Raw genomic sequence first — 26,651 nt, 5'->3', positions numbered from 1 at the left:
AATCCAAGGATTGAACTTGGTCTCCTGTATTGTAGGTGAATTCTTTAGCATTTGAACCATCAGGGAAGCTTTGTGATTAAATAAGATAATACATGCATAACTCTAAGCACCAACAAAAGCCTTTTTAAAATGTTAGTTTTGTTCTTCTAGAATGTAAGGCAGATATTCAACCCTGGCTACATATTAGAATAATCTAGGGAGCAATACTTCATCTTTCCTCATAACACTTATACCCAGATCCATCTGCTAAGTTTCAAAAAGCCTAGTTGGTGTGAAATAATACCACAGTAGAAGTAGAAGTGAACACCCAGAGTTTGAGCCAGGAAATAAAGCTTAATTACCTGACAGTGTGTTCTTATATTGAAACAAAAAATGATTGAACAAAAGAAAATGACAGCAACAATAAAACTCTATTCTTGTAGTACAGAGAACCATAAACCCCAGTTGGCCTCTTGTTCTTTCTGTTTTTGTTTTTTAACTTTAAATTTAAAAAAAGGATTATTGATATTTGTCTCTTTCTTATTATATTTAACTATCAGCTCCTTGACCCAGTTCTATCAGAATTTGAACAATAAGCCCAAAACAAAAACAATATAAATAGTAACAGAGTCTGTTCACAGTAACAGAGAGGACTCAGATGGTCTTATTTCTTTTTTTAGTTTATTTTTAAAATTAATTTATTTTAATTGGAGGCTAATTACTTTACAATATTGTATTGGTTTTTGCCATACTTTGACATGAACCAGCCATAGGTGTATATGTGTTCCACACTCAGATAGTTTTATATAGCTCTTCATGCAACATCCATTAACAGCCATCCTGATCACACACCTCTAGTGATAACAGTGGTAACAAACTTCTCTAGGTGTGCCCTGGACTATCACAGTTATAAAACTGAGTAACCCACATCTGTGGAAAACCTCCAGTGCCACTTTGACCAGGACTGTTAACCCACCCTAACTGACAGGGTCACATTCTCTCCTGAGGCAGGCCATTTCTCACTTTCAGCATGACTCCACTGAAAAACCATTCCTTCATATTAAACCTAAAACCATTTTCCTGCATTCTGCTTTTTTTTCTCCTTGGGTTCCTAAAGAGCTCTTTTGGGACTGTAGATCCAAAAAGCATGTGGTATATTAGAAAGAACAATAGATGTGGTAAGAGATGTGGTAAAAATCAGAGACATTACTTTGACAAAAAAAGTAGTCAAAGCTATGGTTTTCCCAGTAGTCATGTATGGATGTGAGAGTTGGACTATAAAGAAACGTGAGACCTGAAGAATTGATGCTTTTGAACTGTGTTGTGGGAGAAGACGCTTGAGAATCCCTTGGACTGCAAGGAGATCAAACCAGTCCATCCTAAAGGAAATCAGTTCTGAATATTCATTGGAAGGACTGATGCTGAAGTTGCAACTCCAGTACTTTGGCCACCTGATGCAAAGAACTGACTCATCAGAAAAAGACCCTGATGTTGGGAAAGACTGAAGGCAGGAGGAGGAGGGGATGACAGGATGAGATGGTTGGATGGCATCACTGACTCTATGGACATGAGTTTGAGTAAGCTGTAGGAATTGGTTATGGACAGGGAAGGCTGGTGTGCTGCAGTCCATGGGGTCGCAAAGAGTTGGACATGACTGAGCTACTGCACTGAATTGAAGAGATGAAGAGGATTCTAAGTGAAGGGGACAGGATAGAGAAATAGAAGATAAAAACCCAGATTAGTTTAGGACATCAGACAATGCATTTCTTTCTTTGGGGGCTTAAGTTGCTGCACACTCCTAAGGAAGTCACAGTTGTAAATATAGAAAATTAAATCTCAAATTGAGCATAAAGAAGAATAACACAATCAGAAAGAATAAATAGGAAAAATGAAAATATTCACTGATCTCCTGTATCTAAATACTTTATATTACAAAAGGAATCAGAGAGATATTTTTGTTATTCTGGTACTTTTTGAGGGAACATCAGTTTGCCTACAGAGGAAATGTAATTATTTAATACTGGAACATTTAAAGGAAAATTGTAATTTCCTAAAAGGTAGTTGTGTCAAGCCCTTTGATTCAGAGTTTAATGCTCACAATGAATTTATTAGATACATGTAATTATCCCTAATTTGAATGGAAGAAAACTAAGACTCAGAGAGGCTAAGTAACTTGTTCAAGGGCACACAGAAAATAAGTGGTACAACTAGGTTTCAAATTCAGATACATCTTGCTGCAGAGCTAAGTTCTTGCCACTTTCACAATGCCTGCACTGCACCTCCAGGTAGAGGTAACCAAAAAAAGGCTTATTAAATAATATTTGAACAGATAATCGAACAGAGTTGGGAGGAGCTGCTACTATCAGCAGCTAGGCTTTTAAAATGAATAAGGCTTCATTATTCATGAAGTAAAACTTCAAAATTAAACCATACTAACTGTGGAAAATTCTGAAAGAATGTGAATACCAGACCACCTGACCTGCCTCTTGAGAAATCTGTATGCAGGTCAGGAAGCCACAGTTAGAACTGGACATGGAACAACAGAATGGTTCCCAATAGGAAAAGGAGTACGTCAAGGCTGTATATTGTCACCCTTCTTATTTAACTTACATGCAGAGTACATCATGAGAAACGCTGGACTGGAAGAAACACAAGCTGGAATCAAGATTGCCGGGAGAAATATCAATAACCTCAGATATGCAGATGACACCACCCTTATGGCAGAAAGTGAAGAAGAAGTAAAGAGCCTCTTGATGAAAGTGAAAGAGGAGAGTGAAAAAGTTGGCTTAAAGCTCAACATTCAGAAAACGAAGATCATGGCATCCGGTCCCATCACTTCATGGGAAATAGATGGGGAAACAGTGGGAACAGTGTCAGACTTTATTTTTTTGGGCTCCAAAATCACTGCAGATGGTGACTGCAGCCATGAAATTAAAAGAGGCTTACTCCTTGGAAGGAAAGTTATGACCAACCTAGATAGCATATTCAAAAGCAGAGACGTTACTTTGCCGACTAAGGTCCATCTAGTCAAGGCTATGGTTTTTCCTGTGGTCATGTATGGATGTGAGAGTTGGACTGTGAAGAAAGCTGAGCGCCGAAGAATTGATGCTTTTGAAGTGTGGTGTTGGAGAAGACTCTTGAGCGTCCCTTGGACTGCAATGAGATCCAACCAGTCCATTCTGAAGGAGATCCGCCCTGGGATTTCTTTGGAAGGACTGATGCTAAAGCTGAAACTCCAGTACTTTGGCCACCTCATGCGAAGAGTTGACTCATTGGAAAAGACTCTGATGCTGGGAGGGATTGGGGGCAGGAGGAGAAAGGGATGACAGAGGATGAGATGGCTGGATCGCATCACCGACTTTATGGACATGAATTTTAGTGAACTCCGGGAGTTGGTGATGGACAGGGAGGCCTGGTGTGCTGCGATTCATGGAGTCACAAAGAGTCGGACACGACTGAGTGACTGAACTAAACTGAACTGAAGGATGCCTATAAATGAACTTTGGCTAAATGATTATTTTATAAATCAAGATGTTATTTACACAGAAATGTACCATTTAGAAGTGTGCAGCGCAGTGGCGTTTAACATTTGAAGACAGTTGTACAAACATCACTGTCAGAATTCCAAATTATTTTCATCACTGCTAAAAGAAACCACAAACTGTTAGTATCAATCCCCATTGCCACCTTCCCCCTACATGCAATGAACCACTGATCTGCTTCCTGTCTCTATGAAGTTGCCTAGTCTGGACATTTCATTTAAACAACAATAATATAATATGCGGCTTTTTCTGACTGACTTCTTTGACCAAGCATGTTTTCAAGGTTATTTCATGTTATTCTGAGTGTCAATCCTTTGTTTCTTTTTACTGCTTCAAATTGTTCCTTTCTATACCTGTGTCACAACTGTGTAACCATTCAGCAATTGATGAATACTTTCATTCTTTCTATTATTGGCTATTATGAACAGTGTTCAAACTACTTAACAATTGTGTTCATTTCACATGCTTATGCTCAAAATCCTTCAGGCTAAGCTTCAACAGTACATGAAATCAGAAATCCCAGATATACAAGTTGGATTTAGAAAAGGCAGAGGATCCAGAGATCAACTGCCAACATCCGTTTGGTCAGAGGAAGCAAGGGCATTCCAGAAAAACATCTTCTGCTTTAGTGACTACGCTAAAGCCTTTAACTGTGTGGATCATAGTTCAGTTCAGTTCATTCGCTCAGTCATGTCCAACTCTTGGAAACCCATGGACTGCAGCATACCAGGCTTCCCTGTCCATCACCAGCTCCCGGAGCTTACTCAAACTCATGTCCATCAAGTCGGTGATGGTATCCAACCATCTCATCCTCTGTTGTCCCCTTCTTCTCCTGCCTTCAATCTTTCCCAGCATCAGGGCCTTTTCCAATAAGTCAGTTCTTCACATCAGATGGCTGAAATATTGGAGTTTCAGCTTCAGCATTAGTCCTTCCAATGAATAATCAGGATTGATTTCCTTTAGGATTGACTGGTAGGATCTCCTTGCAGTCCAAGGGACTCTCAAGAGTCTTCTCCAACACCGCAATTCAAAAGCATCAATTCTTCAGGGCTCAGCTTTCTTTATAGTCCAACTCTCACATCCATATATGACTACTGGAAAAACCATAGCTTTGACTAGATGGACCTTTGTCAGCAAAGTAATGTGTCTGCTTTTTAATATGCTGTCTAGGTGGGTCATGTATTTTCTTCCAAGGAGCAAACACCTTTTAATTTCATGGCTGCAGTCACCATCTGCAGTGATTTTTGAGCCCAAGAAAATAAAGTCTGTCACTGTTTCCATTGTTTGCCCATCTATTTGCCATGAAGTGATGGGACCAGATACCATGGTCTTAGTTTTAGAATGTTGAGTTTTAAGCTAACTGTTTCACTCTCCTCTTTCACTTTCATCAAGAGGATCTTCAGTTCCTCTTCAATTTCTGCAGTAAGGGTGGTGTCATCTGTGTATCTGAGGTTACTGACGTTTCTTCCGTCAATCTTGATTCCAGCTTGTGCTTCATTAAGCCTGGCATTTCACATGATATACTCTGCATAGAAGATAAATAAGCAGGCTGACAATATACAGCCTTAATGTGCTCCTTTCCCAATTTGGAACTAGTCTGTTGTTCCATGGCCAGTTCCAACTGTTGCTTCTTGGCCTGCATACCAATTTCTCAGGAGGTTGGTATGTGGCCTGGTATTCCCATCTCTTAAAGAATTTTCCACAGTTTGTTGTGATCTACATAGTCAAAGATTTTGACATAATCAATAAAGCAGAAGTAGATGTTTTTCTGTAATTCTCTTGCTTTTTCTATGATCCAACGGATGGTGGCAATTTGATCTCATGTTCCTCTAAATCCACTGAACATCTGGAAGTTCATTGTTCACATTCTGTTGAAGCCTTGCTTGGAGAATTTTGAGCATTACTTTGCTAGTGTGTGAGATGAGTGCAATTTTGTGGTAGTTTGAACATTCTTTGGCTTTGCCATTCTTTGGGATTGGAATGAAAACTGACCATTTTCAGTTCTGTCGTCACTGTTGAGTTTTCCAAATTTGCTAGCATATTGAGTGCAGCACTTTAACAGCATCATCTTTTAGGATTTGGAGTAGCTCAACTGGCAGTCCATCACCTCCAGTACCTTTGTTCATAGTGATGCTTCCTAAGGCCCACTTGACTTCATATTTCAGGATGTCTTGCTCTAGGTGAGTGATCACACCATCATGGTTATCTGGGTCATGAATATCTTTTTTGTATAGTTCTGTGTATTCTTGTCACATCTTAATATTTCCTGCTTCTGTTAGGTCCATACCATTTCTGTCCTTTACTGTGCCCATCTTTGCATGAATGTTCCCTTGGTATCCCTAATTTTCTTGAAGAGATCTTTAGTCTTTCTCATTCTCTTGTTTTCCTCTACTTTCTTTGCACTGATCACAGAAGAAAGCTTTCTTATCTTTCCTTGTTAGTTTTTGAAACTCTGCATTCAAATGGGTATATCTTTACTTTTCTCCTTTGCCTTTAGCTTTTCTCATTTTCTCAGCTATTTTAAGGTCTTCTCAGACAACCATTTTGCCTTTTTGCATTTGTTTTTCTTGGGGATGGTCTTGATCACTGCCTCTTGTACAATGTCACAAACCTTTGTCCATAGTTCTTCAGGCACTCTGTCTATCAGATGTTGAATCTATTGAATTTAATAGAATCCCTTGAATTTATTCGTCTCTTCCAGTGTAATAATAAAGGATTTGGTTTAGAGCATACCTGAATGGTGTAGTGGTTTTCCCTCCTTTCTTCAATTTAAGTCTGAATTTTACAATAAGGAGTTCGTGATCTGAGCCATAGTCAGCTCCTGATCTTGTTTTGCTGAGTGTATAGAGCTTCTTCGTTTGGCCGCAAAGAATACAATCAATCTGATTTCAGTATTGACCATCTGGTGATGTCCATGTGTATGTAGAGTCTTCTCTTGTGTTATTGGAAGAGGTTGTTTGCTGTGACCAGTGTGTTCCCTTGGCAAGACTCTGTTAGCCTTTGCCCTGCTTCATTTTGTACTGGTCCATTTTGTGGATCACAAGAAACTGGAAAATTGTTAAAGAGATGGAAATACTAACCAATTTACCTGCCTCTTGAGAAACCTGCATGCAGGTCAAGAATCAACGGTTAGAACCAGACAAGGAATAGCAAACTGGTTCCTAATTAGGAAAGGAGTATGTCAAGGCTGTGTCTTGTCACCCTGCTTATTTAACTTTTATGCAGAATCCATCATGCAAAACATTAGGCTGCATGAATCACAAGCTGGTATCAAGATTGCAGAGAATCATATCAATAACTTCAGATATGCCGATGATACCACCCTAATGATAGAAAATGAAGAGGAACTTAAAAGCCTCTTGATGATAGTGAAAGAGGAGAGTGTAAAAGCTGGCTTAAACTGAGCGTTTAAAATCTAAGATCATGGCCTCTGATCCCATCACTTCATGGCAAATAGATGGCGAAAAAATGGAAACTGTGGTAGATTTTATTTTCTTGGGCTCCAAAATCCCTGTGGACGGTGACTGAAACCATGAAATTAAAAGATATTTGCTTCTTGGAAGAAAAAAGGTATGACAAACCTAAATGACATATTAAAAAGTAGCAACATCACTTTGTTGACAAAGGTCTGTATAGTCAAAGCTTTCTTTTCTCCAGTAATTGTGTAAGGATGTTAGATTTGGACCATAAGGAAGGCTGAGTGCTTAAGAATTGATGCTTTCAATCTGTGATACTGATGAAGACTCTTGAGAGTTCCTTGCCAGCAAGGACATCAAACCAGTCAATCCTAAAGGAAATCAACCATGAATATTCATCGGTATGAATGAAGCTGAAGCTCTAGTCTTTTGGCCACCTGATTAAAAGAGCCATCTCATTGAAAAGACCCTGATGATGGTCAAAATTGAAGAGAAAAGGAAAAGAGGGCCAGGATGAGGTGGTTGTATAGCATCATCGACATAATGGACATGAGTTAGAGCAAACTCTGGGAGTGAGTAAAGGCCAGGGAAGCTTGATGTGCTGCAGTCCATGGGGTTGCAAAGAGTCGGACATACTGAATTGACTGAGCAACAAACAGCAGTGAATAAAACAGTCAACAATATTTGTACAGAAATGTTTGTCTGGATATGTTTTCAGTTCTTTTGCGAATATACAAGGCATGGAATTGCTGAATCATATGATAACTATATGTTTAACTTTTATTTATTTTTTAGCACTTGTCAAAGTCACTTTAAACTTACAGAATGTTATATGTCAATTATATATCAAAACTGCAGGGAAAAGCTGAGGTAGGAACATTCCCCCAAGAAAAGAGAAGGAAAAAGGAAATCAATATTGAATTGAATAGGTACTGAACTTTTCTTCTTTTGTCCTTCGATTTGATACCTGTAGTGGTGCCATTGGGTTGTGGCACTGGTTTCTACCTCTTTTCCCTTAGACCTCTGCCCACTTGCCCGTCAAGTACCATAATTAATTTGGCTTATCTTTTATTCTGTTCTTTCAGCTGAATCCTTCAAAGAATTTGCTGAATTGCTCAACGAAGTAGAAAACGAGAGGATGATGATGGTAGGTCATTAACACTTGGCCTGGAGCCAAGATCATGGCTGACTTTGGACATTTTCTCTGTCCTCATTAGTTGGAGTGTTGCTTTTTTGTTTGAATTTCTGTCTCATTACAACCTGGGTACCATAAAGACTGGAATTTGATTTGGTTATTCTATCTCAAGTTCCCATTCTGAGAGTTTAAAGGGAAATCACTCTATTCATTTCAGTGAGATAATACTTGAGAGGACATTAAATTTGGCTGTTGAACATATTGACAAAAATTGTGGTCTTTAGTGTTCTTAAACAAATTATCTATTTGCGTTTATCTGCTTTTAGGAATCATGAGTTTATATTTATATGTTTACATTTAAATGTGATAGTTTTATTTATATCTATGTGATAACTGTTTTCTTACATTTAAAATCTAATTCATTTTAATATTAATAGACTGATATTTAGAGCAGTTTTAGTTTTGTAGAAAAATTGAGTGAAAATACAGAGATTTCATATACAGATGCCCTTTGAACATGTGTTTGAGCTCTGTGAGTCCACTTATATGTGGGTATTTTTCAATGAATACTACAGTACTACATGATCTGACTTTGGTTGAATTTATGGGTACAGAACCTCAGATACTGGAGGACTGAGTGTAAAGCTATATGCAGAGTTTTGACTGCACAGGGTTGGGGCTTATGCCCTTAACACTTGCACTGTTCGAAGGTAAACTGTACTCCCTTTCTCCTTGCCACCACTCCCCATATAGTTTCCCTTATTATTAACATCGTGCATGTGTGGTTTCCCTTATTATTAACAACTTGCATTTGTTCCAATTAATGAACCTATATCAACACAATATTATTAGCTAAAGTCCATAGTTACTTTAGGGTTCAATTTCTGTGTTGAATATTTTATCACTTTTGACAAATATTTAATGGCATATATACAACATCAAAGTCTCATCATACAGAATATTTTCACTGCCCTAAAAATCTCCTGTGATTCCCTCTACCTTTTCTGACACCCAAACCCCTGACAAACACTTATCTTTTTACTGTGTTTTGCCTCTTCTAGAATGTCATATAATTGGAGTTGTATAAAATGGCTTTTTCAGATTGGCTTCTTTGACTTAGCAACATGCATTTAAAGTTCCTCTATGTCTTTTCGTGGCTTCATAACTCATTTCTTTTGGTCAGTGAATAATATGTATGCATATATTATAGTATATATTCCATTATATGGATGTGCCATGGTTTCTTCATTGTTTCACCTTATGAAGAATATATTGGTTACTCCCAAGTTTTGGCAATAATGAAAAAACTTCCATACACATCTGTGTGCAGATTTTTATGTGGATATAAATTTTCAGCTCTTTTCAGTAAATTCTAAGGTATACAATTTCTAGATTGTGTGATGAGTAGGTCTAGATTTGTAAAAAACTGCCTGTTTTCCAAAGTGGCTGTACCATTTTGCAATCTCACCAGCCATGAATGACAATTCTTTTTGCTGCACATCATTGCAAACTTTTGATTTTGGCTGTGATTTGGATTTTACCCACTCTAATACGTATTTTCATTGTTGTTTAGTTGCTAAGTCATGTTCAGCTCTTTGTGACTCCATGGACTGCAGCGTGCCAGACTTCCCTGTATTTTACTATCTCCTGGAGTTTGCCCAAACTCATGTCCATTGAGTTGATGATGCTAACTATCTTGTCATCTGTTGCCTCTTTCTTCTCCTGCCTTCAGAATTTCCCAGCATTAAGTTCTTTTCCAATGAGTTGGCTCTTTGCATCACGTGGCCAAAGCAGTGGAGCTTGAACTTCAGCCTCAGTCTTTCCAGTGAGTATTCAGGGCTGATTTCCTTTATGATTAACTGCAAGGTTTGATCTCCTTGCAGCTCAAAGGACTCTGAAGAGTCTTCTCCAGGACTAGAATTCAAAGGTATCAATTCTTCAGCACTCATCCTTCTTTATGGTCCAACTGTCAACATCAGTACATTACTACTGGAAAAACCATAGCTTTGGCTATACAGATTCTGTTGGCAAAGTGAAGTTGCTGATTTTTAGTATGCTGTCTAGGTTTATCATAGCTTTCTTTCCAAGGACCAGGTGTCTTTTAATTTCATGGCTGCAGTCACCACCCACAGTTATTTTGGAGCCAAAGAAAATAAAATCTGTCACTGCTTCTACTTTTCTCTCTTCTATTTGCCAGCAAATGATGGGACCAGTTGCCATCATCTTAGTGTTTTGAATGTTGAGTTTTAGCCAGCTTTTCACTCTCCTCTTTTACCCTCATCAAGAATCTCTTTAATTCCTCTTCAGTTTTTGCCATTGGTGGTATCATCTGCATATTTGAGGTCTTTGACATTTCTCCCAGCATCTTGATTCTAATTTGTGTTTTATCCAGTCTAGCATTTCACATGAGGTACTCTGAATACATGTTAAATAAGCAGGGTGACAATATATAGCCTTGAGATACTCTTTCCCCAGTGTTGAACCAGTCCATTTTTCTATGTCTGGTTCTAATTGTTGCTTCTTGACCTGCATACCAGTTTCTCATGAGACAGGTTAGGTGGTCTTGTATTCCCATCTCTTTAAGAATTTTCCATGGTTTGTTGTTGTCCACACAGTCAAAGACATTCGTGTAGTCAATGAAGCAGTAGTAGGTATTCTTCTGGACTTCCCTTGCTTTCTTTATGATCCAGCAAATGTTGGCAATTCAATCTGTGGTTCCTCTGCCTTTTGTAAATCCAGTTTGTACATCTGGAATTTCTCAGTTCACATACTGCTGAAGCTTAGCTTGAAGGATTTTGATCATTACCTAGCTAACATGTGAAATGAGTGTAATTGTACAGTAGTTTGAACATTCTTTAGCATTACCCTTCTTTGCAGTTGGAATGAAAATTGACCTTTTCCAGTAGTCCTATGGCCACTGGTAGGTTTTCCAAATTTGCTGACATATTGATTGCTGCACTTTAATAGCATCATTGTTTAGGATTTGAAATAGCTCAGCTGTAATTCCATTGCTTTCACTAGGATTGTTCTTAGTAATGCTTCCTGAGGCCACTTGATTTCACACTCCAAGATGTGTGGCTCTGAGTGAGTGACCATACCATCATGGTTATCTGGGTCATTAAGACCTGTTTTGTGTAGTTCTTCTGTGTATTCTTATCACCCCTTCTTAATGTCTTCTGCTTCTGTTAGGTACTTATCATTTCTGTCGTTTATCATGCCCATCCTTATATGAAATGTTCCTTTGTGTATAATGGTAAATGTTTGCTGTTGTAATTTGCTTTTTCCTGATGACATTTGATTTGGAACATATTTCCATATGCTTATTTGCTATCTATACATCATCTTTCATGAGGGACGTGTTCATGTCTTTTGCCTACTTCTTGAAAGTGAAAGTCTCTTAGTAGTGTTCAACTCTTTGTCTTAATTTCTTTTCCCTATTGTTAAGTTTTAAGATTTCTTTGTATATTTTGGATGCCAGTCCTTTATCAGAAATGTTCTTTGCATAAAATATTCCAGTCTGTGACTTATTTTTTCATTTTTTAAGAAAGTCTTTTGCAGAGCAGAAGTTTTGAATTTGAATGAAGTCCATTTTATCAGGTCTTTCATCAATCATGCTTTTGGGGTTGTATCTAAAAAGGCATTACCAAACAAGTCATCTATATGGTTTCATATGTTACTTTGTAAGGCTTCCCTAAGGCTCAATGGGTAGAGTATCTGCCTGTAATACAGGAAATACATGAGATGTATGTTCAGTCCCTGGGTTGGGAAATTCCCCTGGAGGAGGAAATGGTAACCCACGCCAATATTCTTGCCTGAAAAATTCCCCATGTTGAGGAGCCTCATGGGCTACAATCCAAAGGGTCACAGAGAATTGGACACACTTATGCACTGGCATAAGATCTTGTAGGAGTTTTATAATTATGTTATACATTTAGGTCTATAACCCTTTTGAACTAATTATTTTTTGTTTGTTTTCTTTTTAAAAAATTTATTTATTTTTAATTGAAGGGTCATTGCTTTATATAATTTTATTTTCTGTTAAACATCAACAAGAATCAGCCATAAGTATACCCACATCCCCTCCCTCATGGATGTCCCTCCCATCTGCCTCCTGATCCCACCCTTCTAGATTGTCACAGAGCCCCTGTTTGAGTTTCCTGAGCCATACAGCAAATTCCCATTGGCTATCTGTTTTACATATGGTATTGTAAGTTTCCATGTTACTCTCTCTGAATCTCACCCTCTCCCTCCTCCCCTCCCCTCATGTCCATAAGTCTGTTCTCTATGTCTGTTTCTCCATTGCTGCCCTGAAAATAAATTCATCAGTACCATCTTTCTAGATTCCATATATATGCCTTAGTATATGATATCTATATTTCTCTTTCTGACTTACTTCACTCTGCTTAATAGGCTCTAGGTATGTCCACATTATTAGAACTGACTCAAATGCATTCCTTTTTATGGCTGAGTAATAGTCCATTGTATATATGTACCACAGCTTCTTTATCCTTTCATCTGTCAGTGGATATCTAGGTTGCTTCTATGTTCTAGCTATTGTAAATAGTAGTGCAGTAAACATTGGGATACATGTGTCTTCTTCAATTTTGGTTTCCTCAGGTTATATGCCTAATAATGGGATTGCTCGGTCATGTGGTGGTTTTATTCCTGGTTTTTAAAGGAATCTCCATACTGTCTTCCACAGTGGCTGTATCAATCTACATTTCTCCACACCCTCTCCAGCATTTATTGTTTATAGACTTTTTGATGATGGCTATTCTGACTGGTGTGAGGTGGTATCTCATTGTTGTTTTGATTTGCATTTCTCTAATAATGAGTGATGTTGAGCATCTTTTCACATCTTTATTAGCTATCTGTATGTCTTCTTTGGAGAAATGTCTCTTTAGGTCTTTCCCCCACTTTTTGATTGGGCTGTTTGTTTTTCTGGTATTGAGTTATATGAGTGGATAGTATATTTTCAAAATTAATTCTTTGTCAGTTGTTTCCTTTGCTATTATTTTCTCCCATTTTGAAGGGTTGTCTTTTCACCTTGTTTTCAGCTTCCTTTTCTATACCAAAGCTTTTAAGTTTAATTAGATCCCACTTGTTTACCTTTATTTTTATTTCTGTTACTCTAGGAGGTGGGTCATAGAGGATCTTGCTTTGAGCATGTTTTCAAGTATTCTGCCTCTATTTTCCTCTAAGAGTTTTATAGTTTCTGGTCTTATATTTAGGTTTTTAATCCATTTTGAGTTTATTTTTGTGTATGGCATTCAAAAGTGTTCTAATTTCATTGTTTTGCATGTAGCTGTCCAGTTTTCCTAGCACCACTTATTGAAGAGGCTATCTTTGCCCGATTGTATAGTCTTGCCTCCTTTGTCAAAAATAAGATACCCATTGGTGCATGGGTTATCTCTGGGCTATCTAGCTTGTTCTGTTGTTACATATTTCTGCTTTTGTGCCATTGCCATACTGTCTTGATGACTGTAGCTTTGTAGTATAGTCTGAAGTCAGAAAAGTTGATTGCTCCAGCTCCATTCCTCTTTCTCAAAACTGCTTTGGGTATTTGGGCTTTTTTTTGTATTTCTGTATGAATTGTGAACTTTTTTGTTCAAGTTCTGTGAAAAATGCCATTGGTAATTTGATAGGAAACACATTGAATTTGTAAATTGAATTTGGTAGTATAGTCATTTTCACAATGTAGATATTCTTACCCAGGAACATGGAATATCTCTCCATCTGTTTATGTCATCTTTGGTTTCATTCATCAGTATCTTATAATTTTTGATATACAGTTATTTTGTCTCCTTAGGTAGGTTTATTCTTAGATATTTTATTCTTTTTGTTGCAATGGTGAATGGGATTGATTCCTTAATTTCTCTCTCTGATTTTTCATTGTTACTATATAGGAATGCACGTCATTTCTGTGTATTGACCCTGTATCCCACGACTTTGCTACATTCACTGATTAGCTCTAGTAATTTTCTGATGGTTTCTTTTGGCTTTTCTATGTATAGTATCATGTCATCTGCAAACAGTGAGAGCTTTGCCTCTTCTTTTCGATCCGGATTCCTTTTATTTCTATTTCTTCTCTAATTGCCATAGCTAGGCAAAATTATGTTGAATAATAGTGATGAGAGTGGACACCCTTGTCTTGTTTCTTATCTTAGAGGGAATGCTTTCAGTTTGTCATCACTGAGAATGTTTGCTGTTGGCTTATCATATGTGATCTTTACTATGTTGAGGTAGGTTTTTTCTTTGCCCATTTTTGGATGCATTTTAATCATAAATTGGTGCTGAATTTTGTGAAAGACTTTTTATGCATCTATTGAGATTATCATACGGTTTTTATCTTTTAGTTTTTTAATATAGTGGATCACATTGATTGATTTGTGTATATTGAAGAATCCTTACATCCCTGGAATACATCCAACTTGGTCATGGTGTATGAGCTTTTTAATGTGTTGTTTAATTCTGCTTGCTAGAATTTTGTTGAGGAGTGAATCTATGTTCATCAGTGATATTGACCTGAAGTGTTCTTTTTTTGTGTGTTGCCTTTGCCTGATTTTGTTATCATGGTGATTTTGGACTTGTAGAATGAGTTTGAATGTGTTCCTTTCTCTGCAACTTTTTGGAATAGTTTCAGAAAAATAGGCATTAGTGCTTCTTTAAATGTATGATAGAATTCTCCTGTGAAGCCACCTGTCCCTGGGTTTTTGTTTCCTGGGAAAGTTTTGATCACAGTTTTGATTTCAGTATTTATAATTGCCTTGTTCATAATTTGTATTTCTTTCTGATTCAGTCTTGAGAGGTTGAACTGTTCTGATTATCTGTCCATTTCCTGTAGGTTGTCCATTTTATTAGCATATAATTGCTCATAATATTCTCTTATGATCCTTTGTATTTCTGTGTTGTCTGTTGTGACCTCTCCTTTTCATTTCTATTTTTTAATTTGATTTTTCTCCCTGATTTTCTTGATGAGTCTGGCTAGTAAATTGTCAATTTTGTTTATCTTCTCAAAGAACCAGCTTTTAGTTTTATTAATCTTTACTTGATTCCTTCATTTCTTTGTCATTTATTTCTGCTCTAATCTTTATTATTTCTTTCCTTTTGATTAATTTGGGGTTTCTTGTTCTTCTTTCTCCAGCAGCTTTCAATGTAGAATTAGGTTGTCTATTCAATGTTTTTCTTGTTTCCTAAGGCAGGATTATATTACTATAAACTTCCCTCTTAGAACTGATTTTGCTGAACCCCATAATTTTTGGCTCATCATGTTTTCATTTTCATTTGTGCTAGGAATCTTTTTATTTCCATTCTTATTTCTTCAGTAACATCTTCATTATTTAGTAATATATTGTTTAATCGCTGTGAGTTTCTAGTCTCAGTGTTGTGGTCAGAGAAGATACTTGATACAATTTCAATTTTCATAAATTTACTGAGGCTTGATTTGTGGCCCAAGATATGGTCTATCCTGAAGAATGTGCCATATGCACTTGAGAAAAAAGGATATCCTACATTTGGATGTAAAATCCTGAAGATATCAATTTGGTCCATTGTGTTTCCTTATTGATTCTGTTTTGATGATCTGTCCATCGGTATAAGTGAGGTGTTTAAGTCCCTTACCATCACTGTGTTGCTGTCAATTTCCCCTCTTACGCTTGTTAGTGTTTCCCTTCTGTATTGAGGTGCTCCTGTGTTGGGCTCATACATCTTTACAATTGTTATGTCTTCTTGGATTGATCCCTTTATCATTATATCCTTGATCATTATGTCTTTCTTTGCCTCCTGTAATAAGTCTGTCTTGTCTGAATTAAGGATTTCCACTCCAGCTTTCTTTTGGTTTCCATTCTCGTGGAATATCTTTTTTCATGCTTTTATTTTCTTCCCTTTACTTTAGGTCTGAAGTGGGTCTCTTGTAGACAACATATATATGAGTCTTGTTTCTATATCCATTCAGCCATTCTGTATTTTTTGATTTGTGCATTGCATGTTCCTATTGGCATTTTCTTAATTGTTTTGGGTTTGTTTTTGTAGGTCTTTCCTTTCTCTTGTGTTTGCTGGTTATGTAAGTCCCTTTAGTATTTGTTATAAGGCTGGTTTGGTGGTGCTAAACTCTCTGAACTTTGGCTTGTCTGTGAAGCTTTTGGTTTCTCCATCAATTCTGAATGAGATCTTTGCCAGGTATAGTAATCTTGGTTGTAGATTTTTTTTTTCTTTCAGTACTTTAAATATATCCGTTTCTGCTAAACGATCTGCTGTTTATCATATGGGTTTTCCTTTGTATGTTGCTTTTCCCTTGCTGCTTTTAGTATTCTTTCTTTGTGTTCAATCTCTGTTAGCTTGATTGATATTTGTCTCAATGTGTTTCTCCTTGGGTTTATCCTCTAAGGGACTCTCTGTGATTCTTGGACTTGATTGACTATTTCCTTTCCCATGTTGGGGAAGTTTTCAACTATAATTTCTTCAAAAATATTCCTCAGTGCCTTTCTTTCTTTCCTTCTTACTCTGGGACACCTATATTTCGAATATTGGTGCATTTATTGTTGTCCCAAATGTCTCTGAGAATATCCTCAATTCTTTTCATTCTTTTTCCTTTATTCTGCTCTTCAGCAGTTATTTCCACCATTTTGTCCTCCAGCTCACTTATCCATTCTTCTGCCTCAGTTATTCTGCTATTGTTTCCTTCTAGAATATTTTAACTTCAGTAATTGTGTTATTTATTATCTGTTTGTTTATTCGTTATTTTTTTCTACATCCTTGGTGATTATATTAACTGTGTTGTTCCTTGCGTTTTCTCCATTCTATTTTCAAGTCTTTGGAACATCTTTACTGTCATTGTTCTGAATTCCCTTCCAAGTAGATTGCCTATTTCCTCTTCATTTATTTTTTCTTGTGAGTTTCTACCTTATTCTTTCATTTGTTCTCTATTCCTCTGTCTTTCCATGCTTTTTTCTAACTTGCTCCATTTGAAGTCTCCTTTTCACAGGTTTTATAATTGTATTCCTTCTTCCTTTTGGTTTTTGCCCTTGGAGAGAAAGGTTGGTTGAGTGGTTTGCATTGACTTTTTGTTAGGGGTGACTTGTGCCTGTGTTCTAGTTAGAGGAGATCAAGCAGATCAAGCAGGTAATTACAGAAATAATGGGACACATACATACTTCCACACACACAGTTATAACCAAAATATTCTAAAGAAAAGAGTACAGGTGACTGACTTAGTAAACAAGGGAAACCAAAGTTGATAATGACCAACTGAAAGCAGAGCTCACTAATGTTCAGTATTTAAAACTGAGCCTGGGCAGAGTGCTATCTGGGGAATATAGCAAAGATAGCACAACAATTTAAATTACATGGTGAAAAAAGAAAGAGTGAGGAAAGGAAAAAAGGGAGAAGAGAAAGAGAAAAGAAAGAGGAGAAGGGAGAGAAAAGAGAAAAGGAAGGGCATGAAAGAGAGGGTAAATAAAAGAGAAAAAATAGCAAAGCAAAGATAAATAGAGACATGTGACAAAGGTTTATATACATTCAGGAATAGCTACAGCTGATAAAGAAGTTTAAGAAAGCAGTCAAATATATAAAAAACAAAATCACAAAAATCACAAAAAAATGGTGAAAAAAATCTTAAAAAGAATTTTTTTAACAAGAAAAACAAAGAGGAAAACTCTACAGCACTGCAAAAGGGTAGTGTGAACCTGGAAGTATGTAGGGCAAATAAACAGTGATTCATAAGGAAAAAATAAAGTTCTCAAGATGGTAGTTCTTGTTTGTGGAGTCTGCCCCCATAGATGGGGTTGGATTAATGTCCTGTGATGTTTTCCTGGTTGTGGGAGCTTGTGCCTGTGTTCTTCTGGTTGATGGAGCTGAACCTCGTCTCTCTGAAGGGCAGTGCAGTGAATGTTGGTCGGTTTGGGGGGTGTCTGTCGGTTCAGTATACCTTTGGACAATCCTTCTGGCTTTGTCAGTGTTAGACACATCTATTTCCACAGCCATTTCAAAGTGGCCCTCTCAGGATAATTTTACTGTCACCAGCCCCCTACTTGTCCCTGGAATCTTCGCTGGTGCTTCTGTTTCCTGGTCTTGCCTTGGATTGCAGACCAAAGCTTGCCAAGTTGGGGCCTGTATGGATCTTTCTCTGCTCCCTGACCCTTCCCTTTGTATCACAGAGATGTGTATGGGCTTCCCTCAGTCCCCTGAGGTTGCCCTATATGTCACAGGGCTTGTGTGCATTTGCTTGCTGGTTTACTGGACCCACCCTCTATGTTGCAGGTATTGTGTGCACTTGTCTCAGGCCCACTCTCTGCGTGGAGCGGGTGAAGGGGGGACCCGTGTGCACTTGTCCCGTCTCACTGGGCCTGCCCTCTATGTCGCAGGGCTTGTGTGTTCTTTTGGATCCCCAGGCCTGCTCTCTATGCTGTGAGGTTTGTGTGTGTTACAGAGGTTTGTATGCCATGCTTCTCTTGGCACCCTGGGCCCACTCTCTGTACCACAGGGCTTCTGTGGGCTTGTTTCAGTTCCCTGAGCCCAGTGTCTGGTTGGGACCACAGTCTGTGAGCTGTCTATGGGCTGAGAAGTGCAGCCTTCTCTGTTCTCCGACCTCTAAGTCTCTGCTTTGTCCAGCCTTCTGAGATTGTGCAGATACCCCTCCCCACAATGAGGTTGCCTCCCAGCTCATGGCAACTGCCCCTGTTTCCGAATTCCCTCCCTCCCTCTCTCAGCACAAGCTCCTGTCCAGATGTTCTATGCCTTTTCCCTTTTTATATCTCCATCTTCTCTCCTACCTCATTCCAGGGAGCTTAGCCTGCCCCCTGGAGGCCTGTATGTCTCCATTTTCTCTCCTACCTCATTCCAGGGAGCTTAGCCTGCCCCCTGGAGGCCTGGGGTCTTCTGCTGTCGCCTACAGGTTGCTTTGTAGGAGTTGTTCCATATCTTATTGAGTTTTTGATGTATTTGTGGGGAGGCTGACCATCTCCCTATCTTACTCCTCTACCATCTTTTTCTGGCCCTTTTCCCCTTTTGAGCTAATTCTTGAGAAACTGTAAAGATTGTCTCCAGATTTTTTTTTTTAATGTGGATATCTGGTTGTTTCATCACTATTTCTGAAAAGACTGTCCTTTTTCCATTGAATTACTTTAGCTCCTTTGGCAAAGATCAATAGATTATTTTTGTGTGAATCTATATCTGGGCTCTGTTCTCTTCCACTGGTCTATTTGTCTATTTCTTCAGCAATATTATACATTTTTTTGCAAAGTTAAAAAATATTGAAATATAGTTAATTTAAATATTGTGTCAGATATATGTTGCTCTTGTTTAGTCACTTAGTCATGTCTGAATCTTTTGTGATCCCATGGACTGTAGCCTGTCAAGCTCCTTTGTCCATGGGATTTCCCAGGCAAGAGTCCTGGAGTGTATTGTTATTTCCTTCTCCAGGGGATCTTCCTGAATCAGGGACTGAACCCATGTCTTCTGTATTGCAGGTGGATTCTCTATTTCCAAGCCACTGGGCAAGCCCATAATTCAGATACATATATATTAAAATAATTTTCCATTATCAGATATTACAAGATGTTGAATATAGTTCCCTGTGCTATACAGTAAATCCTCATTGCTTATCTATTTTAGGTATAGTAGTTTGTTTGTGTTAATCCTATCCCCTTGGTAACTGTAAATTTACTTTTTATGTCTGTGAGTGTGTTTCTGTTTTGTATATAGATTCACTTGTATTATTTTTTAGCTTCCACATGTAAATGATATTATATGATACTTGTCTGACTTACTTCACTTAGTATGGTTATCTTTAGGTCCATCCCTGTTGCTGCAAATGGCAATATTTCATTGTATGAATCTATGCTTATATATACATATATGTGTATATTTTTATATATACATATATTACATATATACTATATATATATATACATATATATATATAGTGTATATATATACCACATGTGTATGGGCTTCCCTGGTGGCTCAGACAGTAAAGAATCTGACTGCAATGTGGGAGCCCTGAGTTCGATCCTGAGTTGGGAAGAACCCTTGGAGGAGGGCATAGCAACCCACTTCACTCTTCTTGCTTGGAAAATCCCCATGGACAGAGGAGCCTGATGGGCTACAGTCCATGGGCTTGCGAAGAGTCAGACATGATTTAGCGACTAAGCACAGAATGAATATATATATATATATATATATATATATATATATATATGATATGTGTAAGATGTGATATATATATATATCACATCTTCTTAAGCCAAACATGTGTTGATGGGCACTTGGTTGTTTCTGTGTCTTGGCTGTTGTAATAGTGCTGCTATGTACATTGGGGTACATGTATCTTTTGGAATTAAATTCTCATTTTTTTGGATATATCCACAGGATTGTGATTGCTAGATCATATGGTAGCTCTATTTTTAGTTTTTTAAGGAACCTCCATACTGTTTTCCATAGTGGATGCACCACTTTATATTCCCACAAACTGTGTAAGGGTTCCCTTTTCTCTGTATACTCTCTAGTATTTATTATTTGTAGAATTTTTAATGATGACCATTCTGACCAGTGTGAGGTGATGTTGTTCACTTGCCCCCTTGTGTCTGACTCTTTGTGACCCCATGGACTGCAGCACACCAAGTCCCCCGGTCCCTCACCATCTCCCAAAGTCTGCCCAAGTTCATGTCCATTACATTGGTGATGTCATCCTGCCATCTCATCCTCTCATGCCCTTTTGTCCTTCTACCCTCAATCTTTCCCAGCATCAGGGTCTTTTCCAATGAGTCAACTGTTCACATCAGATGACCAAATTACTGGAAATTCAGCTTCAACATCAGTCCTTCTAAATGAGTATTCAGGGTTGATTTCCCTTAAGATTAACTAGTTTGATCTCCTTGCTGTCCAAGGAACTCTCAAGAATCTTCCCCAGCACCACAGTTGAAAGTGAAAGTGACTCAGAGTGTCTGACGCTTTGCGACCCTGTGAACTGTAGCCCACGAGGCTCCTCAGTCCATGGGATTCTCCAGGCAAGAATACTGGAGTGGGTTGCCATTTCCTTCTCCAGGGGATCTTCCCGACCCAGGGGTCAAACCCAGGTCTCCCACATTGCAGGCAGATGCTTTAACCTCTGAGCCACCAGGGAAGCACTACAGTTGGAAGGCATCAATTCTTCTGTGCTCTGCTGTCTTTATGGCCCACCTCTCACAACCGTACATGACCATTGGGAAGGCCATAGCCTTGACTATATGGACCTTTGTCAGCAAAATAATGTCTCTGCTTTTCAACACACTGTCTAGGTTTGCCATTGTTTTCCTGCCAAGAAGCAAACATCTTCTGATTTCATGGCTACAGTCACCATCTGCAGTGATTTTAGAGCCCCCAAAGAAAAAAATCTGTCATTGCTTCCACTTTTTGCCCTTCTATTTACCATGAAGTAATGGAGCTGGATGCCATGATCTTAGTTTTTTTTTTAATATTTAGTTTTAAGCCAGCTCTTTCACTCTCTTCCTTCACGCCCATCAAGAGATTTTTTAGTTCCTCTTTGCTTTCTGCCATTAGAATGGTATCATCCAGATATCTGAGGTTGCTGATCTTTCTCCCACCTATCTTGATTCTAGCTTACAACTTATCCAGCTTGGCATTTCTCATGATGTGCTCAGCATATGGATTAAACAAGCAGGGTGACAGCAGACAGCCCTGTTGTACTTCTTTCTCAATTTTGAACCAACCAGTTATTCCATACAGAGTTCTAACTGTTGCTTCTTGACTTGCATATAGGTTTCTCAGGAGACAGGTAAAATGGTCTGGTATTCCCATCTCTTTAAGAGCTTTCCACAGTTTATTATGATCCACACAGTCAAAGGCTTTTGTGTAGTCAATGAAACAGAGGTAGATGTTTTTCTGGCATTCCCTGGCTTTCTCTATGATCCTGTGAATGTGTGAGGTAATACCTCGTGGTTTTGATTTGCATTTCTCTAATTATTTAGTGATATTTAGTACCTTTTCATGTGACTGTTGACCATCTATAGTTCTTTGGAAAAATGTCTATTTAGATCTTTTGTCTAGTTTTTAATTTTTGAATATTAAATTGTGTGAGCTGTTTGTATATTTTGGCTATTAACTCCTTGTTATTCACATTGTTTGCAAATAATTTCTTCTATTCTGAAGGTTGTTTTTTCAGTTTGATGATTTCTTTGCCATACAAGAGCTTTTAAGTTTCATTACATCTCATGTTTATTCTTGCTTTTATTTATTTTGTTTTCAGAGACTGAGCTAAGAAAGCATTGCTGAGTTATGTCAGAGAATGCTTTGCCTATGTTCTCTTCTAGAATTTTTATGGTATCATGTCTTATATTTAGATCTTTCTTCCATTTTGAGTTCGTTTTTATATAGAGTGTGAGGGGTGTTCTAATTTCATTGATTTACATGTAACTGTCCAGCTTTTCCAACACTGCTTATTGAAGAGACTATATTTTATCCACTGTATATTCTTCTTACATCCTTTCTTATAGTTTAATTTACTATGTGTCTGTAGATTTACTTCAGGGCTCTCTGTTCTTTTCTTGTTGTTGTTGTTCAGTGGCTAAGTTGTATCTGACCCTTTGTGACCCCTGTGAACTGCAGCATGCCAGACTTCCCTGTCCTTCAGTATGTCCTGGACTTTGCTGAATCTCATGTCCATTGAGTCAGTGATGCCATCCAGCATCTCATCCTCTGTCACCCCCTTCTCCTCCTGCCTTCAGTCTTTCCCAACATTAAGGTCTTTTACAATGAGTTGGCTGTTTGCATCAGGTGTCCAAAGTATTGAAGCTTCAGCTTCAGCATCAGTCCTTCCAATGAATTGATATTCCTTTCTATTGATCTGCATTTGTGCCAATACCATGCTGTTTGGATAACTGTAGGTTTGTAATGTTGTCTTAAGTCTGGGTGAGTTATGTCTCTAGCTTTGTTCTTTTTCCTCAGGATTGTTTTGGAAATTCTGAAACTTTTGTCTATTATATGTTCTAGCTCTGTGAAAAAAGTTATGGACCAACACCACACTATCTTGATTTAATGTAACTTTGTAAATAAATTGTGAAGTAGGGTAGGAACTTTAGAACCTGTTTATCAATATCCACAAAATAAATTGCTGGGATTTTGGTAATATGTTGAATCTATAGATTAAGTTGGGATAAACTAACATCTTAAAAATATTGTCTTACTATTCATGAGCATCAATTATCTCTTCATTATTTATACCTTCTTTGATTTCTTTCATCAGAGTTTTATAGTTCCCTCCTATTAGATTTACTTTTTTGGATATATTTTTTGTGAACTATTTTAACAGTTGAAAAAAACAAACAAAAAAAAAAACCCAAAAAGTCTAGACCCATACCAGCAGTGTCACCTGGAAAAATTGGTAGAAATGCATGTCTTTAGCCACACTCCAAAGTTGTTTGAGACTTAAATATGGAAGTACCTATGTTGTTCAATATTTATTTTTATTAGGAGCATGTGGTTGAATTGGAAGCAATGTAAAGGACCACAAAATGGTCTATCTTCCCTTTCTGTCATTAGATGACTTTCTATTGGCAGCTCAGTTTTGTTAAACCCATTTATTCTGATAGCAAGAGCTCTTTAATCTTCCTGCTTCAACAGGAAGTAATCACTCTTCCTGCTTCAATAGGAAGTAATCACTCTTCCTTTTCAACAGTGTGATTTCTCAGAATACTGCTACCATTTTATCTCAGCTCCTGGAGAGTTAGGATTGAAAGCAGGGCCTTTAAGAAGGGAAATAATTGCTGTGCCAATAACGTGGTTGTTGACTTCACACTAATCACTTTATTTCTTCTAGTCTCCCTTTTTTTATATGTAGAGTGAGAAAATACTTCCCACCTCCCAAGTTTGTTGTATATACATCGAATGATAAAATGAATATGGAAGTGTTGCATAAATAGAAAAAACACTGATCATATAAATGTTTCTAGTTATCTTTTGTTACCTAAAAGATTAGGCTTGTGGAAATGTGACTTTGGGAATTTTCTTCATTTAAGAAATTTGCTTTTGAAAAGATACTTAAGAGTTAAATATGGGTAGTCTTCCTGGAGCCTATTAGATGCCCCACTAGTTTAATGTTTTCTTCTATCACAAGAGTTTTTGGACTGCTACAAATTTGATCTCAAAGACATTCACCCCCATTTCATTCAGATGCCACTAGAAATGTCATCTGTACAGCTCTTAAGCTCTATTTGTTTCTTGACCTCTTTTATTGATCCCAAAGCTCTAAAATATGCACCTTTTAAGATGTTTTCCTCACCATTCTTCTGGTTGTTTTCCACTGGACTAGCTAATTTTCTTCTGTCTTTAATTATAGTGTGCTCACTCAATTCTTCAATCATATATTGAGTGTTGGCTTCCCATTTCCTATTTAATTCCAGGAATGCTGCTGTGAAGGTAGGGCTAAATGAAGGCCTTTTACAACATGCCAGGAATTTATTGCTTGACTGCATCTCTTTCATCTCCTGGAAGTGTAGTAAAAGTACTTGTGTACCTCAGTATGGTAGCTGTTAAAGAGCTTTTTATCATTTCTCTAACAGGAGGCCAAAACAAGCTTTAGTAGAAGAAGGAGGAAGATCACAATCCTAGCATGTGACAACTGCAAATATTTAGTCATTCTCATAAACAAGTTTTAATGTGTGGAAGAAACTATGGGGAAAACAAACAAAGAGAAGCCTTTATTTCTTAACAAGTACAGTGGAGGAGGTAGTAGTACCTCTGAAAGTGTCCTTTAAAAATCTCGATAACAGACTTTCTCTATAATTAAAGATAGGAGGCTTGGCTAGGTGCCATTCTGACTCTGAAGGGAACTCTATTGGCAACGGTAAGGTCTGTTTTTGAGGACTGCAAAAAATGAACTTAAACAGTGTACTTTCGATGCCTTCTTTTTGTAATATGTTAACCATCAAAGACTCATTTACTAATGATCTATTGCTACATAACACCCTATTCTAAAACTTATCAAGTTAAACTAAAACTATTTAATTTTATTTCATGTTTTTTTTGGGGGGGGTCAGGAATTCAGGCAGGGATCACCTGGGAGATTCTTCTGCTTTATGTGGTGGCATTCACTTGGGATATGGGGTGGTATGGAAGATTAAAAAATAGCTTCATTTACATATCTGACTCCTTAGTGAGATGACTGGAAGCCTGAACTCAGCTGAACTACTGACAAGAATGTCTATATTTGACCCCTCTAGCTTGGTAGTGGCAGGATATTTCAACTTCTTATACTGTGGCTCAGTTCTTATGAGGACTATTCCAAGGCAAGCAAGTGGAAGTTACTGGCTTTTTATGACCTAGCCTGAGATGTCATGTAGTATCACTTCTGCTGTATTTTGTTGGTTCAGAACAGGAACAAACTCACTTGTATTCAAGGTAGAGGGAATAGAGGCCTTTCTTCTCAGTGGGAGGAGCATCATAGAATTGGTGGCCATGCTTTAAAACTTCCACTGTAGTAAAGAAAAAAAAATTACTCCCTGTATGTGATCTATGACACCAAAGATTAGTTTATTTCCAGGTGGGTACACAAAGTTGATAGCACATAATTCACAATCCATGGAAAAGTAGCATGTATTAGGCAAGAGAGACAGGCTGGTACTTTTAGTGAGAATATTATTGTTTTCAATTGAAGATAGTCATGGAGCTTTGATTGGATGAGAGTTTGCCCATTTATTTGAACCTTAAATCATACCTGGTTGCAAAATAAGAGGTCCTGCTTGTAGGACCTGAATGCAATATGTATTAATGCTTCAACTGGCCTTGCTCTTTGTTGATAGTTTAAAAATTGCTTCTTAGTTTGGAAAATAAGAGGTTCCCTGATAGCTCAGTTGGTAAAGAATCTGCCTGCAATGCAGGAGACCTGTGTTTGATTTCCGGGTTGGGAAGATCCCCTGGAGAAGGGAAAGGCTACCCACTCTAGAATTCTGGCCTGGAGAATTCCATGGACTGTATAGTTCATGGGGTTGCAAAGAGTCGGACACGACTGAGTGACTTTCACTTTTGGAAAACATAGGACTGGTCAAAACTGGCTTTCTAGTCTGTCTTCTGTTTCTGTTATAAAGATATTTCTTGTCTTACTGATACTTCAGTCTCATCAGATAAGGAAACTAGTCCCTCTTTTTTTTTTCTTGCCTTGTAATAGATCAAAATTAAAGCATAGCTAACTTGCACCTCTGAAAAAACAAACCCTGCTTGTTGCATTGGATAGATGCAAATTCCCAAGAGGTTTATATGACCAACAAAGCTTTGTATATCTCTGCCTTCCCAGTGTACAAGGGCTTCGGTTTGGCAATGATGTTTTTAATTTCCAAAACACAATATTGCCAATATTTTTAGTATGTGGAAAGGCTGTTCCTGTCAGGTTCTGAGCGTACAGTTATGTCTTTTGAAGGCCTGGTCCAGTATTCTCTGTGATGCTGTAATAAATTCCTAGTTCTGAGGGAAATGTTCTGGCTTTATGACAAACCAGGGCAGGGCTAGAAAACAGTTTATACTGGGATATTTCCTGGTGCTATTACTATTAACTCATTTGCTTCCCATGAAATGATTTGTACTTGGTGCAAT

At 37.8% G+C, this 26,651-nt stretch overlaps 1 protein-coding gene across 42 annotated transcripts in view; it reads left to right on the top strand.

Moving 5' to 3' along the window:
• OPHN1 (oligophrenin 1) overlaps positions 1 to 26,651 on the top strand; it is a 716,686-nt gene that overhangs the window by 215,659 nt on the left and 474,376 nt on the right. For all 42 annotated transcript variants that reach the window (XM_060407314.1, XM_060407309.1, XM_060407304.1 and 39 more), the window contains one exon: positions 8,023 to 8,084. In XM_060407314.1, the coding sequence (XP_060263297.1) occupies positions 8,023 to 8,084 (62 nt within the window). The remainder of the gene's footprint in view (positions 1 to 8,022; positions 8,085 to 26,651) is intronic.

This window comes from Ovis aries, chromosome X (assembly GCF_016772045.2).
Source record: "Ovis aries strain OAR_USU_Benz2616 breed Rambouillet chromosome X, ARS-UI_Ramb_v3.0, whole genome shotgun sequence".
Taxonomy (NCBI): Eukaryota; Metazoa; Chordata; class Mammalia; order Artiodactyla; family Bovidae; genus Ovis; species Ovis aries.
Note: the sequence above shows the minus strand (reverse complement) of the source record. Positions and strands in the feature narration are given on the sequence as shown.